Genomic DNA, 19,047 nt, shown 5'->3' on the forward strand with positions numbered 1-19,047 from the left:
TGATCACTAACTGCGCATTTAAAACAAGCTGTTTATTTATAAAGGTTACAATAAATAGATGTTTTTCCTCGGTGGAAATACAGCAAGCTATGAAATCATCGCCTGAAACGGTTACATTACATGATAATACGCAGCTGGTTATTGAACAAATCTTTTGCAAATTTCCTGACTAATATATATTGTTTTATTATAATGAACATCGAGGTCTCTTCACAATACAACCTTCAGTCGCGATGGTTGTGTTTTTCTGTACTAGAAGGAAGTTAAAATTTCTGATATTTCATGGGAAAAAACAAATCATGAAGGCAATGCAAAGAATTGTTACAATTGCGTATTTGTATGTAATTATACGGTAGTCCTTTATCGGATTACACGATAGTATTTTTCAAAAAACTCCAGGCTAGAGAGCGCAGTTGTCTATAATCCGACAAATTTTTCAAAACCTTTCTCGGATGACCGTGGATCATCACTGTACATATACAGATAAGGCTAAATGAATAATTTTTTTATTCGGCAAAGCTGAACATGGGTTTTCTCTTTGTATTATCGACATCGGAAAAACATTCGAGGCTGGCTAGTTGTAAATATCAAAATTTCTCAAATATCGATACGAACTCTGACGGGCAATTGAATTTAGACAGTACATAAGTCAAGGTATCACTAGACCAAGTCGTCATCTTGTGTTCTCATTTCGAATAATTTTGCCTTTCTCACGTCGCAGGATCGTGTCATAGATAACCGTAATCGCCTCTACTTATACTGCCGCGTTTACTTTAATTAATAATAAAAAACCCTATAAAGTGCACGCAAAGTAACGTCCTCGCCAAGAAGTTTCATAATTTCCTTTGTCATGAGTCATCTTACCTTGTGCTCACTGTGTTCATCAATTTGCATTCGATTGGCATATTCATTGATCGACGAAGAAAAATCAACTTCCGGAAAATTCTTGGTTCTCACATGAACTTTAATTGAAATTGTAATTAAAGGTCCTTATAAATGGGATGTAATAAATCAGAAGAGAGGTGGTAGCAATTATTCAAATTAAATATAACACATGTTCAGGAATGACTTCCATGATGAGACAAGAACTGGGTAATTATTGGTGGTAGGACGTTTTTTATGTCCTGTGTATTTAGTGCGAGTTTTTTAACTTCTCGATCACGTAAAAGTTAACTTAAATTTGTATGAAGTTGGAACAGCGCCCCTATCGGCAAACACACAGGTCGTAGTAACTTCCCCTTTTTATGCTGGGAAACAGTCATGCGTTCTGGTTTGAATGGCGAGACAGCCGTTACACTATTTAAGACTTAGATTCCATGTTTCAAAGTGGGTGGCGACATTTGCGGTATCAACGGGCTCCATAACCATTTAACACTAGGTGGTCCGTGAGCTCGTTCATGCGTCCATGCAGTAAATAAAGTTCGTACATCCTCTTATGAAGCCCAATCGACGTATTAAACGCTGCTTTAAAAAAGGAAATTGTCTGAAACCAATAAAAGTAAAAAAAAAAACAATTTTATAATCTTTGTTTATAAATTAAGTTTATCAATCCTCACGTCACGTCTTTTAGATGCAATTATGCAAAATATTTTGTTTCCGTGTTTAGCGTTTCTTTTTTCCTTCTAAATTATGTTATGATGAGTCAGCAGTCCGCTGTCTGGCGAGGTTTGGTCACGGTTCATATTACTCACATGATTAAGCAATTTGACCCTACATTTTAGTATTAGGACGCGATTAACATTTTAAGATTTAACTCGTGACTCATTTTTCAATTTATGTTACCATATTATTATAAATAATACATTAATTAACTTCTAAGTATTTTCATAGTACTGTTGATCGAAGGTATTTTCAGTGAATTTGTTTGAAAACAATTAAATTAGATTCTTCGCACTATAATAAGCGTTACAATAGCAACTTTATAAAAAGCACACCTTGTATGTACGTTACAGTAATTAGAAGCACTATATACACTACAGGGTAGCAAAAAAATGATCTATATCTTCATTTGCCTACAGTTTTATGACCGACGATAGTATGGTGCACCTAGCATCGCTAGGACATGTGCTTTGGCTAGACATAAAATAACGGTTCGTCTACTTGAACCCCAACCAAAAGCAAAAGAATTTAGATATCCTGGTATATTGTTTTGTAGTGTGTAATTATTTAGACCGTAAAATAATGAAAAATAAATAAAAGACTTCTCGTTGTTTCAAAAGCGTCAACTTTTGCGCATTTTAGCAAACGACGCATCTAGCAATATAATATCTTTCATCTCTCTGTTCTCTCTATTGTCCACTATCCTTATTTAGATTGAATCTCTTATCTTTAGTATATTATTCCCAAGTCATGATTTACTTTTTTTGCCACGAAGTCGTTTTCATCATAACTATTTCAAACGTTTTGTTTTTTAAGATAAAATGAGTATTTTATCGTCTATTTAGTCGTCGTATTAATGAAAATTTGCAATTTTATGCTAGTTTTTCATTGATCCTCTTAGATTTCCTCCAAATTTCCAGCAATATTTCAGCGAATTTACCCAAAATGTAAACTAATTAAATGTTTGAAATAGCACGATACGAGACTACGAGTATTTTATAGTTGAGCACAGAACCAGAATACGATCAAATGTTTTTTTAAAACATTATCCAAAACCTAATTGATATATTTCATTTCCATTACATAAGTATCGAATGTATTCGAATACAATGTTTCTTAAACAAAACTGGCAGAAAAGGCATTCAAAGAGAATAATTCGCAACCGTCCTCGCCATTATGTTCATATAGGAATTTAATATTTCAAGTTTATTTTAAAGAAGGCTTGACTTAAATTAAAATTTGCATATTTAGTATACCTAATAATGTAAAGTAATTACTGGCATACTATAAAGGAACGTTGCCTTGCCACAGCAAGACATATTATAAAATTAAAACTAAATGTATAATGCTTTTAGTTTAACACTGTGCTTATATTTATAACTAGCGACCCGCCCTCGCTTCGCTTCGGAAACATTAAAACACACTTGAAACAAAAAAAAAAAAAAAAAAAAAAAAGTAGCCTATGTTCATCAGGGACAATGTCGTCTTCTAATGGAAAAAGAATTTTTCAAATCGGTCAAGTAGTTTCGGAGCCTATTCGAAACAAACAAACAAACAAATCTTTCCTCTTTATAATATTATTACTAGCGATACGCCCTCGCTTCGCTTCGGAAACATTAAAACACACAAGAAACAAAACAAAAAAAAAAAAATTAAAAAAAGTAGCCTATGTTCATCAGGGACAATGTCGGCTTCTAATGGAAAAAGAATTTTTCAAATCGGTCCAGTAGTTTCGGAGCCTATTCGAAACAAACAAACAAACAAATCTTTCCTCTTTATAATATTATTATATTATATATTATATTATATATTATATTATATATTAGTATAGATGTTTCAAAATGTATTGTTGTTTATATTGTACTTTATAGAAATCTAGTTTTGATAGAAAGGCATTCATGCGTTCACACTGTCCTACTAATTCTTAATTATCCATTCATTGTGCCTTATGTTAGTTTGTTAATTAAACTGTAAATTTATGCCTGTTTTAATTTTCCTATCCAAGACTTGGAATTTAAACCGTTGAGGATTGACGTTCTAAAATGAAACCGTTATAAGGGTTATAGTTTCGCTGACACCACTTAGTAGTCTTAAGAAAAAGAGAGAAAATGATGAGAGATACTAATAGATAATAATACAGAACCACTTTTACGATTGAATCTCGCGGTCATTTGCATTTTATTATAATAATAAGCTTTTACTTAAGAACTTGCCGTTTTACAATACAGGCCATTTAAAACGTAATTTATGTAATAGTTAATAAATTCTAAATTCAAATTATTATAATACATAAACATGGAATTATATTTTCGAAGTCAGTCAGTTGATTATTGATTATTGTTTTCAGTATATTTTTCACCAATATCGACACGTTAAAAATTGAGTTTTTTTTTATTGCTATTGTAGGCAGACGAGCATACGGCCCACCTGATGGTGAGTGGCTACCGTCGCCCATGGACTTCAGCAATGCCAAGCCGCTGCCTACCGAATTATTGAATACGAGTTCCGTCGTGGCAGCGCAGTAATAAACGGCTCAAAACATTAATGACTTGTATGGAGTGAACACTATAAACGAATGCACAGCTGGTTTTTTATTTGAACGTAAAAAAGACCGATACCGTTGCTGTATATTTTCATAAATAGGAAATAATATATTGAAAAAAAATTGCTGATTTTCTAAACTAAACGGCAATTTTGTAATACCTAATATTTTCGACGTCTCGAAGACTATAGTTTTCGTGGTCACGGATGACTAAGGTTAAGGAATTTTTAGATATTTTTATACTGTGCTAACTACCGTGTAATTTTAAATAATAAAGTTTCTTAGTAATTTCTATAAATATCTCTAAAATATATAATAATCACTATAAAAGTAGTTTAAATTATGTTTGCGATTCGCGGAAATCAATGAAAATACTATTGGGTAATAATAGTAATAAAAAAATACACAATTAATGGTTACTCAACGAATGACCTATTTACACTTTGGTGTTACTATCTACACTACATAATAAATACGCTAGCGTAACAGTGTTGAATCTATCTATAGCAGAGATATAAAATTAAACTTCGTTTTACATGTAAGAGTACTGATATGAAAAAAAAGTCTTGATTAATAATTTTATTTTTTCTTAATTTAATTTTATTTTAGGTCTCTGTTATATAATTTCTTGCGATTCACGGGGTTTCGTTTGATTTTTGCATTATGCTACGTTTAGCTGTCCGCCTTTTGTTTTCCGAGTACATTGAATTCCGGTTCACCTTGAATTATCTACGGAACATCTTTTTTCCAATTAGAATGAAAGCAAGAATATATTTACGAGAATTGACCTTTGTTTAATGAATAAATACTCATTACCACGTAAATTTTAAAACTTCATAATTTAAAAAAGTAATGTTATAAAAAATAAAATACCTTATTTTATTAACAGTACAGTACAATGTAAGAAGAATTTCAAAGACACGACAATGTAACACACTTTTCAACAATGGATGTGGGTATTTATTATCTTGAAGTATCTGGATTGATCAAGCCCAACTGCTCTGCCTACACTGGCGTGTCATGTCATGTCAATCTGAATCGAACAATGTACCTAGATATTCAGCAAGGATACTGAATGACTCGCTGAGTTAAGAGCTTCAACAATCATGACGTCATGTGGAATACGAATACATAAATATGCAATGTCTGGAAACGACCAAATGACAATGAGCGTTGGTAGTTAAGCTTCATCGCATATCCGGTAACATTATCTACTGTTTATTTAAACGAAAGAAATGGGTTATAGATTCCTCGTATATTCCGTTTTATGTGTCGTTCCAATGAAGAATATATTCTTCTTTTATACTCGTGCACGGATGCAAACAGGGATGTTTACATCAGTAATGAGGTTAAAACGACTTTAAATTAAATTTGTATATAGACCTATGCATAACATGATATAAGTATGTTTATGTTTTCTTTCGACTAAGAAAAGTCGTAACTGTTTTTGTTGATTTGAATCAAGTCTTCTAGATAATAATTTAGCAATTTGAAAAAATGAACGATTTATCATATTCTGCATAATCTACAATTGCGCCCATCAGCGGAGCATCGTCCATCCTCATATTATAGTACTTCTAGCCATTGCAAACGATGCGCTTTCAAAGGTCATTTTGTCCACTTACAATCAGACTCTGTAAGCTCCCCTTGCCGGTGCTTCATATTTATGTTTAAAAAGGGCAACTGCTTTGTTGTGCCCCGATGTGTAGAAATCTATGCTTACTTGCCTTTGATGACAACAAAGTTATATGTCATTTGAAGGGTTCGACAACGGTTTACTCAAGGGTATTTTTTTAATTAGTGTAGATAAATAGATTCGTTGGAAGAATCCACAGATTTGACTAGTATTTCAGCTAAAATGCTACCATTGATTTTGATCTAATCAAATACTTGATTGTATGCTAATAAACATCTGTCCTACCTTTCAAAACAAATATATGACTTCTTCACGGCAAAAGTAAACAGAATGTGCAGTCTTACAGTAAGCATAACCATAAATGGTTTTCGAAAATATCTAGTGTTGAATTTTTGATAGGAGAATCATGATAAATCACGTATTTATCTACATAATACTTGGATAAAGAATACACACGCACACGCGCAATAACATGTACTATATAATATTTTTATTTAAACTTATGTATATAATAAATATTAAGTTTTTAACTAACAATTTGCCGTTTAGTATACAGATTAAAGTAATTTTTTATAAATATTTTTATATTTCTATCAGTCAAAATTTATGCACCCTTAGTATCGATGCATGTTTGCCAGCGCATTCGTATTTAGAAGTTTGATTACGGTCGTGTGCCCCTACGTCGTTATCAGTTACCTATGAGTTATTAACTTGTATGACCTTATCTACCTGATAAGCAAATAAAAATATCAGCGCGATACATCACGCATCGGTGGATTTTTGAGCGGTACGTTATCAGCGCGCAAACGACGCCGTGGCTGGTCGCCAAATCTTTCGCAACCGATCTATATTTAGCAGCCAAGGTTCCTACATTACGGCTCGGGAGGGTTATTGACATTAATTCGAAATTATACAATTTGTTATCTAATATTTCGCTGAAGAAACGCAAGACCCTGGATAAGTGTTCTACACGATTTCTCCAAGGAGTGCCAAGTTTACGCACTGCCGCAGCACGCGACGCGTTCATCTCTACTAACAGAAATAATACAAGGTCGAATATTATTCACTACAAATGAAAACCCTGACGAAAACTTGTTTTAAGGAAAATATCATATATTTAATATCTTTGTCGTTACTCAGAAATTTCGATTGCGGACGTCAAAACCACCAAACTCGAATTATGTGAATTCTGTTTACAAGTAGTACTTACTATTTTAAGAACAGAAAATACAAAATACGTGAAGTTTCTTCTTCGTTTTTGAGGTCGATAAAACACACAGTATATACGCATTCCCTAAAATGTTACATTTCTTTCTAGAACCTTCACACAATGTGCATAATATTATTACCTTCGATTGCCGTAGCATTTTACCGTAACATATTATTATAATGTACATATCGTAATCTAAATAGTCTGTATCAGAGCGTATAGCTATAGTGCAGCATTGTATATTGTCGGATGGCGCCATATCGCCGTCAGCTGCTTTGAATGCTTTAATGCAGTAGACGGCGTTGCTTGCGACACACAGTTCATGAGTTGCCCGCCGGACCCGACTGTCCGGACCGGCCATGCAATACACATTATCTCACACGTAACGACCGTTCGATATCAACAACTCTGTTAGTAAGCACATTCGACTTTTGTGGTATCGTCATCGGTTCGACCTTAGAAGGCCGCAGCTGTGTAAACTTACCTGCATGTCGGCAATCATGTCGGTATGTATTTTGTAATTATATATTTGCATGACGTCATTAAATATTTTACTTGTCAATTTTAAAGAATTTTACTTAAAAACACTGGGTACAAACGCTTTATTCCTCCTACAAACTATATAAACCTTTACAAATTTTATTCAAGTTTGATTATGAAGTGCGAATCCTATATTGTTAAATTAAAGACAAAAACTTCTTACTAAACTAAAAGCAGAACACTATAAATGAAATTAAACATACATATATGTACTTCCTACAAATATCGTTCTCGCAACTGGCTTCTTTGTTTCATACAAATATCATCTCTAAGTTATATCAATATGTTATATCGTACATAACGGTATACTTTTGTAGTTATACTCCTATACATTTATATTGTGAACTGACTCCCACGCACTCCACATTAGCTCCAGTAATGTGTATTCCTGTACAAAGGTGTATATTATTTGATTTTCCATCTGTGCACACGTACACGCTACTGGCAACCATTGAACTTATTACAATGCATTAAATACAAAAGTTCTCCTTTTATTGTCTGTTTTTCATTTACTTTCCTTTATTTTTCAGTTACTGTTTGTACAATAACTCGATAAGTAACTGCAGCGTTTATTTAAAATGAATAGGTATAATTTAATGAATGTTTGAGCGTAATAGATTATTACAATAAATGTACTACAACATTATTGCTTTCGTTGGATGAGTTGTAAGTAAATATCTCCCAAAACATGATTTATGCGATTTCTGGTTTATGTACGTTTGCCTGGCACAAACGTAGGCAGTAATTGTTAAACCGGTCCAGTGGAATGGTCAAATAATTAATAACATGATAACAATTCGGCCACTAGGTACCCCACTTTCTTCGATTGAAGATACAGCTTTTAGATATAATTAAAATTTATTGATAGCCTATAAAATGTCCATAAAAATCCGATGGACGGCAATTTATTGTTTTAAAAACAAAGACAAAATGATATTCGTGACAGCGATTGGATTTTTTTTCCAGCGAAATAACGACGAGATAATAAGGAAACCTTGTTTCGGCCAGATACCAATTTATGTGCATACGCGTATGTACCGAACCGGATCGCTTTTGTGACGGATGCTCCGGACGCGGTGCGGTCTCGGGGTGTTACTCATATAGTGACGTCACCGATTAACGCATGACTAACAATGCAATAAAAAAATCGAATTGGACTTACGAGAATGCGATATGTAAACAACGCATACGATTTTCTCGGTACTGTGAAAAGTGTGAAGATTCTCGTTTCCAGCGAAACCGATTCGTTGTGTTTTTTATTGACTATTCGCGATTCGACATCGCGATAAGCATGTGCGGACGTAGGGCATGTCGGGACGTCGTTTTGCGCCGACTTCTTTTATTGTTTTCGTCTAGACACTCGAATGTTTTAAAAGGTGGGGCTCACCAACCGTAACAACACTAACAACACTGTATGCACTCAAGCATTTCATTACATTGTAAACAAAGGATAGTTCAATATTGTTTATCGAACGTAGTTAGAGAATGCACATTCGTTTGCACACATATGTGTATTATAAAGGCATACTAGAATGTTTAAACATAGATGAAAAACATATTAGTAGTTTGGTGGCGAGACGCTACAAATATTATCGCACACAACATTCCAGAGATAACATGGTTGATGTAAAACTATTCATGTGATGGCGTTCAATCACGAACAAAGACTCCGAGGAGACACTACGGACAGTATCGCAACCCAGACGTTTTAAATCAATAGAATTAGTGCTCCACAAAATCTCTGCGAAATGTGTTACATTGAAGATAAAAATTTTGGGTCTTATTTAAACATTTATGATTTAAAATTAATATTGAACTGAGATAATGTAAACGAAGAATGTAAGTATATAACTAAGTTTATAAGTTTAGAGACACGACCAAATAAACACAAAGCAAAAAACAAAATAATAATCTAATATGTAGCTAATCGATTTGCACCGAGCTGAAGAGAACACGTGTTTAATGTACGATCGGCAGAATATTTTCTGTTATTGAAGAGCCCCAAGGGCACTTAAAAATAAGTCTGTTTTCTACTGATGTTTCATTTAAATTCATTTGTTTTTAGAAATGTAATGAGATATGACCATTTATTTATTTTCTAAATGTAATTCGCAAAACAGCTGGCCCGTGTGACTTGTTAGTCGATAATAACGAAAGACGTCTTGTTTAGTTCGTTACGGGATTTATTTTTGTATTGAATTGAATTGACGAAGATGTGAAGTGTCAGCTGAAGAACGCGGCGACCTTCTTGATTGCCGATCACGATGTCGCTTTGTTACAAATCTAATATTTTGCACTAGATGTGTAGTTTTATTTCAAAATGAGGTTTTTCAGAATCTAATGTAAATATTTGTTTTTTTAATGTTCTAAATGGGCAGACAAAGTTACTTTGAGACATGAGGTCGAAGTCTCAAAGTGTATTGTATAACGGCTGTGTCACCCTTGAAACCGGAATGCATAACTGTTCCACGTCAGAAATAGGCAAGAACATTTGGACACTAAAATATATTCAGTACGTATACAAATATACTTGGAGCTATGAAGATTTTTCTGGTCATTAGGTTTAGTACTTGTGAATCATCAATATAGCGGTCCATGGAGAAACTATCAAGAAAGTAACAGTAAATTGTAATCTAATTGAAACGTACAAGTGTATCTCGGAGTCAAATCGGAGACCTTTAAAAACGGTAAATGATTTGATTATTGTTAGTTCCCTGTATAAATAAACGAGTTGCTCTGAGCCTCCTTTCACTGATGCCTTTCGGGTCTCGTGCTGATCTTAATCAGAGATAAAATAGATCGCAAGATGTCTGTACTTCTGAACTGATGAGAGCGGTCAATCGTACGAGAGAAAATAAATCTCCAATTAGGTCAATCAAATGCCAAGCCTCTAAAACGTTTGTGAAAATTAAATGAAAGTAGCGATTTGTAATATTTGGTTGCCATAAATGACCACTAAGCATAGTTTTTAATTTTTAAACTTCATAAACTGATTTTCCTTTGTGTTTGTTCTCAGATGGCACAGTTAATAACTGTGCGGCTTAACAAATCAGATCATCAACCCTTGGGCTTCAGGCTGCAAGGAGGCAAGGACTTCGGCACCCCACTAGTCGTTCAAAAGGTTTGTGTCTTTTCTTATTATTTGCTTGCATTAAAGTACGTAGGCTCAAACCCGAGTTTCGATAAATTTTGAGGTTCAAGGCCATAAAGATCTGCTTTCGCCACGTCCCACGTTTCTCTAACTACCAACCTAAGAAAGCGGGATTGTAAAATTTGGTGGGAGTTCCTGTTAACCACACTCGAATCTGTCCATAAGATGTCTGCAAGTTTTATAAAGTGTCACCTTAGTACAGGGAGATAATTTAATCCGTACGAAGACCATGGGGTAAAGCCAAACACGAAAGTGCTCCAAAATGTCTCCCAGATACTTAACCCTCCCGACTCTGGGCTACTATCTGGCCCGAGAGGGCATTGATAGGAGTTTTCATGGGAGTGTCACTGTGTCAACCATAAGTAAAACGATTTGTCAAGTAATGATTGTTTTAAATCCATCCAATTATAAATAAAACGGACCACGGTCAATAAACAGAAACTGTGTTGAATAACGTAGAGTTCAACAGCTCGTTCAAGTCCTAAATCAATATTTACTTGTAATTCACTTTTGTGGTATGTATTGACATATTCAAACGATAAATTTTCTTGGAAGCTTTTACCAAGTCATTAACTGTTAGTCAACCTCATTAGTCTGTTCTATCACTAATGTTTTTCAACGTTATTTAAACAAGGAGATTTATTTTCATCGACACCTTGTCGCACCCATATACGATCTGTTTCATTTTAGACATGTCAAGGCGTTTAAAAAAAAATCAATTTTAAACAGAGATAATTCTAATTTATTCTATTAATCCTGCTTGTAAGATTAAAATGAATAAATACTTAATTTTTTGGATTCGTTTTGTGCGTTTTCTATGCGTTCGCGCCTTTTTTTATTCTCTCGAGTAAAGTAAGTAGTCTTTGGCACGGCTTGGAAGATTTTTAGGATACTATACGACATTCAAATCATTACTTGTGATGCGCATAGTTTCAACATACATAAAGTTTCTTAAAGTAATAATTCGAAATACTCAGACACATAGAAGTTAGAGTTTCGATAATAATAAAAAAAAAACTGAAAAAATTCGATCATATATTTAGTCTGTGCCTGTGTACACAACCGAATTTAGAATAATGGTCAGCAAAATAAAACCTACAACAGCGACTAGATAAGAGACAAAGATAAAAATTAGCCTAACCCAGTTGCAAATATAGAAGTTAATGAACCCGCACATGCTCTCGTGCCATACAAATATGATCGTGTAGGCGGGGTTGTGCTTTAACTGCCCTGAATTACAATACTAAACAAAGTAATGTAATGCACGAAATAAAATTTGACCCGAAATTAAAGCCGTGTAATGGCACTTCACATAATTACTTAGAATATTTTTTTCACTCATCAGTTGCCGAATCGTGTATTTGAATATCGTATATGATGTTTAACAATGTCAATAGCAAATGGCAGAACATAATGATAATGACCTCCTCAATAAGCAACGGTACTCTTGAAATTATTATTAATGGCTTACTAGTTGGAGGATTCGTGATCTTACTATTTAGGTTCAGATAAGTTAAATGTTGCGTTCATTGAACCGATAAACATAGAGCTTCGCGTTAGTAAAATTTGCAAACAATTGTACGATTGCAAATTCATTGAGTATTTTTGCGTGTGTTGAAGAAGTACACATTAAAATTATTATACACGACTTTTGACGGTTCGAAGCAAGTATACAAATAAATACAGCACAATTTACTGTCAAATTGGCTTCCAGAAAATGAATAAAACATAGCCAGAAACGAAATATAAACACTGCCTACTCTCGAAACAGGTCGAATCCGACTGCATTCCCGACAGCGCACGTCACGATGACCCTTTTACGTTTTATATTTTTTGCGAATATTATATCTAAATATGTAATTAATGATTTCTATTCACATCAGTTTCTGAGATAGAAAGTGTCTTAACTATTTTGCGTGTCGAATTGTTGAGCACGTAGTGCCTATGATCACTTATTTATCGTTTGCGGCCAACGACGCGGCTAGAAGAAGCGCATGCAAGGGATATTTTCGATTACGCGGCTAACCGCGCGCTTTTCATGCGCGTTTAAGAGCCGCAATCGCGTCAATGGATATTGAAAAAATGATTAACGTGAATAGGTAGAGGCGCGCGCGACTAGCCGCTTAGTGGAAAATGGCCCTACCCATTTAACAAAAATAGATCGCTGCCGGTTTCCATTTCACACGTACGCCACGGATTGCGTTTTGCAGTTGTTTACACGAGGTCTATTCCGGGATTTTTTGCTTGGATCGAACACGATAGGTTGGTACGTACGTACGGTCTGAGCGGTCGCTACCAGTTTCACTCTTGTTAACCGGATCTTCGGCAAGCTCGCCCGGCAATGGATAAATTACGCAACCTCCTATTCGGGTTTTGTCTTTTATGTGGAACATAATCTGAGTCACGTACAACTGCAGGGATTTGTTTTGAAATTCGACCGTTAAAAGCAACAGCAAAGCCTTCTGGGAATTATCTCGATTTGTTTACTTTAACAGAAAACCTATTATCGCAATACGCAGTAGGTACCAACTTTACAATAGGTTTTTGAAGCTGTTCTTAGATAACCTAGTGTTTCTCAATATTATAAACGAAAACATTTTACGAATTCAAAGCGCTACTTTAATCTGAATAAAAACGACGTAGAAATCCTTAATCCAATACCATGTTGTGCATTCGAAATGTCTTCTACAAGTTCGGAAGAAGAATAGTGAAATAATAAAGAAAACACGATATGGCTGGCCTTGGCAACACGGCCGGGACTGCATTTAATTCTTGCTCTTGTGGTTCTCTTACCTTATATGGTATACACGTGCGATCTGACTCGGTTATTTCATAGTAAATTTACAATGTAAGGAACCTTATGTGTAGACTGCATTTAAATTTTAAACACATACATTATAATCGACAGATTCTCTAGCTTAGGTACTAGAGTGATTTGTAAATTAGCACGTAGTTTTATATGTTCATTAAAATCCGTTATGGCATCGCAACGATACGGCATTAGCTGCATATGCGCCAGAACCTAACCATCGACAATTGAGGCCTATAAAATCAAAGGCAGCTAAACGCCTTAATGTCGTAAAATGGATTAACAATGGCTCTATCTTGTTTAGTTAGTTGGACACGCTTTAGTGTTTTCACGTTATAACAAATGCAGCTAAATCTCTAACAAATTGAGATCAAAAAATTTATTTTGTACTCTGTACTAAGTACTAATAAACGAAGTTTTATCATTTAAAATTCAGATTTTTAGTAATATTCTCATTCTTTATAAATCTGCTTTAAAATAAAGAATATCGTAGCTATCGGAACAGTTATTTCAGCTTCTCAAACCGGGAGTGTTGCTAACACTCGCTCTAGCAAGAGCAGTACTTCGATGGATCGGGAGGATCCGTAATGACGTGTTTAGGGCCGATTTTCGTAGTTTACCTGAATATTTGACAGACTTGGATTTAGCTGGCTTGGATTTTATAGGCCTCAATTGCGAAAATCACTTTTTATTACTAAAATATATATTTTTAATTTTTAGGATAATTTTAAAAACAAAAGTATAAGTTTTAATTTCATCATACTCGCATATGCGTACTAATATAATTTCATTCGGTGTTAATATTTAATTATAAAATGCCATGTAGTAGTACATATATGTATATAGGTGGTTTTACAATAAATCGAGGTCGGGCATCCATTACGGAAAAACGCTACGCCAAACATCTGTCGACGTTTCCGTATAAAACAAGAAAGGAATCTTGCATTAAAACATTTATAAAAAACACTGACAGTTTATATATACTTGTTAAATTTCGATAAACCTTCGATCGAACGATCAAATAAAGAAATTAAACAAGATATTAATGGTATTAGTGTTTATGCGATGAGATCGCAGGCTACTACGAGTATACTTAAATGTAATCACTAAAAATTGGAACATTTTTTTAATAAGACGGACGATAGATAATAGCATTGTATGGTCGCAAGGGTGGGCCAAGCCACTGCCTACCATTGAAGACTTTATTCAAACCTCGTTTGAAGTAGAATATGAACACCATGGTAGTGAATTCGTTTCAAAGCAGGATATGGTATATGGCAAAAGTGATGACTAAAAATGCACTGCCGATGAAAGTGGCGGTTCTAGGTGTTGTATTGTACGTACCTTGCTACGCGGCTGGTAGTGCCATGATAAAATGAAGATAGTAGGATTATTTCAAACATTTCCTCCGAACACTTCCCGTGGAAAATACAAAGACTAAAGTCTCTTCGTGAACCCAGAGTTCCAAAACGGTCCTTGAAAGCGGGGTTATCGACAACAGATTGCTTTATTATTATTTTTACATTATTTTATTGTATTTATTATTACCTATCAGAAGGGGTAAATGCAGTGGCCTAAAATAGGCACCCGGTATACCAATCTATGTTTTAAAGCAATAGGTTTTGTTTACTATAAATACATTTTTGGTGACATAATGCACAGCTTAACAACCCTATCAAAGTTTCAATAACTTTAACAGATTTTGACTTCATACGCATGTACGTGTAGTGTGAATTGTGTCTTTAGTTGTATTTGCAATTGTAATTATTGTGTTAAGCCTACTACAGAGCAAATTGCAAATGCATTTTTCAAAATTTTAAAAGAACAATAAATATTTAAAAACGAACACCTTCCAAACATTCGAATACATTACGTGGCATAAAGTTATTCGGTCAGACACACGATTTAAATTTCGGAATACGTATTTATCTTCATTAATTGACAATCTTGTTCTTGGTGCATTGAAAATACCTACACGACACTTATGCAAGAGAAGCGGTCGAGGTAACGTCGTGTGCCAAGTTCATTAGAAAAGCGTTGTTTTGCAAATTGCAGACATAAAGATATTTTTAAATGCGTTAATTTTAGTAGCTTTTGAATGTACACTTTGAGTGACTGATGACAGGTAAATACGGGAAGCTATGAAACTAGTCTCCAGACTCGTAAGACTCTCGCCAACGATAATAATAATAAGATTTAGTTTGAATACAATAATCACCTTTATCGTTTATTGTTGACATATTTTTTATCGGAGATGTCCGATTTCCACTCCGCTGTACTCGTTAAGACACAAAGGTGAAGATTCAATTTATCAATTTATTTAGAGTGACGTCTGTCGTATCCTTCAAATCGGAACATAAATAAGCCGAATGGTTGGAGCTTCCCGTGCGCCCTACTTATATCACGACCAAAGTCTGGACTTTATAATTCTGCTTCGTCTGCCTTTATTAGGGAATTATATTTCCACTTTGAATAACTTGTATAGTGTATATTTTTTAGAAATCCCGCAAATCCCGCCACCCAACTTGAGACATAATTTATAAGTATCAGTGTAATAGTACAACAGCTACACCCCACTATTGAAACTGAAACGTATTACTGTTTCACGGTAGAAATAGGTGGTGCCTATCCGTGCAGGATCACAATACTTCCTACCATCAGTAATTTAAATTGTTGTTATTAAATGAATATCGGTGTCAACTTTCATAGAATTATTATTAGCCTTAAACAGCAAGGATATATATCGTTTTGAAACTACTTCATTTTATATACATTCATATTTTGTACACAAATTGCTCATCTGTATAAACCACTGGTTTGAAATAGTAATAGACATTGACGTAGTTATTCCCTTGACCTAATGTCTGAATTGAAATCTCGAAAAACTGGTTAGATTTGTAAATAAATTTACTCAGTTCTAAAATTAAATTTTATTTTTAAAGGTGAATGGCGGCAGTGCGGCAGAGCGGGCTGGCTTGCAGGCCGGCGACGCTCTGATTCGCGTCAACAACACAGACGTGTTCACCCTGCGTCACCAAGACGCGCAGGACACCATCCGCGCTGCTGGTGCTAATTTAGAACTAACCGTTCAACGGTAATACCCTCTAATATTACTCTAACAACACATTTGCGCTTTCCATTTCAAAATACGTTCCCCTTTCTTTAAAAAAAAATAAAAACGAGGTTCCATGCGAACTATCATCGCGTCAGTGTGCTTAGTGAGAGCTTTTTAACGTTCTCGATAGCGTGAAAGTTAACTCGAATTTGTATGGAGTTGGAATGTCTGCCTACGTTTGCCGCTAGGGGTGCTGTTCCCTGATTCGCGTCAACAACACAGAAGTGTTCACCCTGCTTGAGCAAGACGCGCAAGACACCATCCGCGCGGCTGGTGCTAATTTAGAACTAACCGTTCAACGGTAATACCCTCTAATATTACTCTAACAACACATTTGCGCTTTCCATTTCAATAATTCGTTTCCCCTTTTTTTTTTAATAAATTTTAATAAATTTGAATTAAAAATAGTGTAAGAAAAAATATTTTATTGTAAAAAAAGCGTGGAGTGCATGGTATTAGTAGTTATAAATATTTTATGAACAGATATGAGGGTTATTTTGATAATATCCACCCCACGCTTTTTTACAATAAAATAATTTTTTCTTACACTATTTTTAATTCAAATTTATTAAAATTTATTGTCTATTTTTTAGTTGGGTTTTCTATAAAAGCGTATTTTGTTAGTTTTTTTAAACTATTATTTATTTTTTAGTTGAATTTAAATTTTGTTCAATATTTTTTTTAATATTGAATTGTCATCGGTCCTTAATAAGTATACTAAATTTCGAGCTAATCCGACGTTTTGAAGGGGGTCAAAATCATGTTCAAAGATTCCGTTACAAACATACATAACTACATACATACGTCTGAAGCTAATAAAATTGTATTAAAATAAAAAATCGCGTCAGTGTGCTTAATGCGAGTTTTTTTAAATGTTCTCGATAGCGTGAAAGTTAACTCGAATTTGTATGGAGTTGGAATATCTGCCTATGTTTGCCGCTAGGGGTGTTCCAACTGAATACAAATTTTAGTTAACTATTACACGATCGAGAACGTTAACAAACTCGCACTAAGCACACAGGAACAGCAGCACCGTCTTGCCCATTTCTGTCATAAAGCAATCACGTCTTACATATTATACCATTGAATAGCTGTTATTCCAATGAAATTGTTACCTCGATCTCGTATCTGAAGGTGGACGCGTCGTGGCGTCCATTGGTTCTGATGCACAAACAGATGCAATTTATTTTAAAACAGTTGATAAGTTAAAAATCAAATGTGTAGATAATATTATGTCTAAATAAAGAACCATTTAAAGAATTCATTATAATGTTTATTTTTGTATCGCATATAGTCAGATTTATTTTAAAAAGAATGGTTGAGATAGCAAATACCCGCATTTTTAATTTATTGTGTGTGGTGTGCATTGTTAAAAAGAAATTTGTTTTAGCGAGGTTATTAAATATGACCCCTTATAATATTTCTAAAGAAATTGGTATAAAACCATATCCTACTTCTAAATTTATTAAGATTCTTGATCTGAAAACGTTCTCAGAATACATTGTAATTACAACCAATAAATCAGATATCAAATGCGGTACAAAGCGTTTGAACAACAGTTTGAGCACTAAGCAACATTACAGTTAATTTTTTTTTTAAATGAAAATGATAAATCTTGAAGCCGTTTTTCTTTTAACAAAATTAGTTTCGTGACTCTACATTTTGCTAGTACAATGCGTTGATGTGAAATTTATTTTTATCGTTGTCAGCGGGGGAGGTACATGGCGTCCATCAGTGACCCCGACCGGCAGCTTGCCGAGACCCGGCTCTCGTCCTCTGGGAGGTACTCCGACTCCGGTGACGAACACATCCTTGAAGGCGAACCCACAACCGTCGCGCAATTTCGGCTCCGGGCACAACAATGTCGCTAAGCCTTTCGGTTATGTAAGTTCTCGTAATACTTATTACCGCATATGGGATTTATCGAAACTAATAGACAACAAAGTTACTCATTGAAAATAAGGTAATCGTTTCTATGAAATTCAATAAATTTGCTTTGGGACAGATTTATTGTTTTACATCAAATGAACGAAAATCTAATTTTATGGTCCAGAAGTGAAATATTGTTAAAAAAATAACAGCTACCTCAAAGGCGATCTTAAGTAACAATCTTTAACCAGATCTTATGCTCTAAGTACGACTTTATAACAATTAAAGTAAAACTCAAGGAACCAATCATACAGTAAAATGGAACGGACTTATAATTCACACCGAGCCAAACCGATAGAGCTTCCGTACACTATCGCGTCACAAAATGTAATCGAGTCGAACTTTTTTTTTCCTTACTTATGCTTATAGCCTTGAGAGGCTATTTCAGCTTCTCCTTGACGTTTAGGTGAGCTTACGGAGCTCAAATCAGAAGTGTTGCTAACACTGGCCTTAGCGAGAGCAGTGCTTCGCAGAATCTACCACCGGATCGGAAACGCGACCCACTGAGAAGATCCG

At 34.6% G+C, this 19,047-nt stretch overlaps 1 protein-coding gene across 6 annotated transcripts in view; it reads left to right on the plus strand.

Annotated features, from left to right (window-relative positions):
- The window catches only part of LOC101742099 (PDZ and LIM domain protein Zasp), a 48,498-nt gene that overhangs the window by 11,577 nt on the left and 17,874 nt on the right, over window positions 1–19,047 (plus strand). For 3 of the 6 annotated variants that reach the window (XM_062674984.1, XM_062674986.1, XM_062674981.1), the window contains exons 1-4: window positions 6,561–7,493; window positions 10,544–10,648; window positions 16,430–16,581; window positions 18,312–18,486. In XM_062674984.1, coding sequence (XP_062530968.1) covers window positions 7,476–7,493; window positions 10,544–10,648; window positions 16,430–16,581; window positions 18,312–18,486 — 450 coding nt within the window. In that variant the 5' untranslated portion in view covers window positions 6,561–7,475. Of the gene's footprint in view, window positions 1–6,560; window positions 7,494–10,543; window positions 10,649–16,429; window positions 16,582–16,770; window positions 16,904–18,311; window positions 18,487–19,047 lie in introns of those variants that run through there. The other 3 variants (XM_062674985.1, XM_062674982.1, XM_062674983.1) reach the window with 2 other exon arrangements.

This window comes from Bombyx mori, chromosome 22 (genome assembly GCF_030269925.1).
Source record: "Bombyx mori chromosome 22, ASM3026992v2".
Taxonomy (NCBI): domain Eukaryota; kingdom Metazoa; phylum Arthropoda; class Insecta; order Lepidoptera; family Bombycidae; genus Bombyx; species Bombyx mori.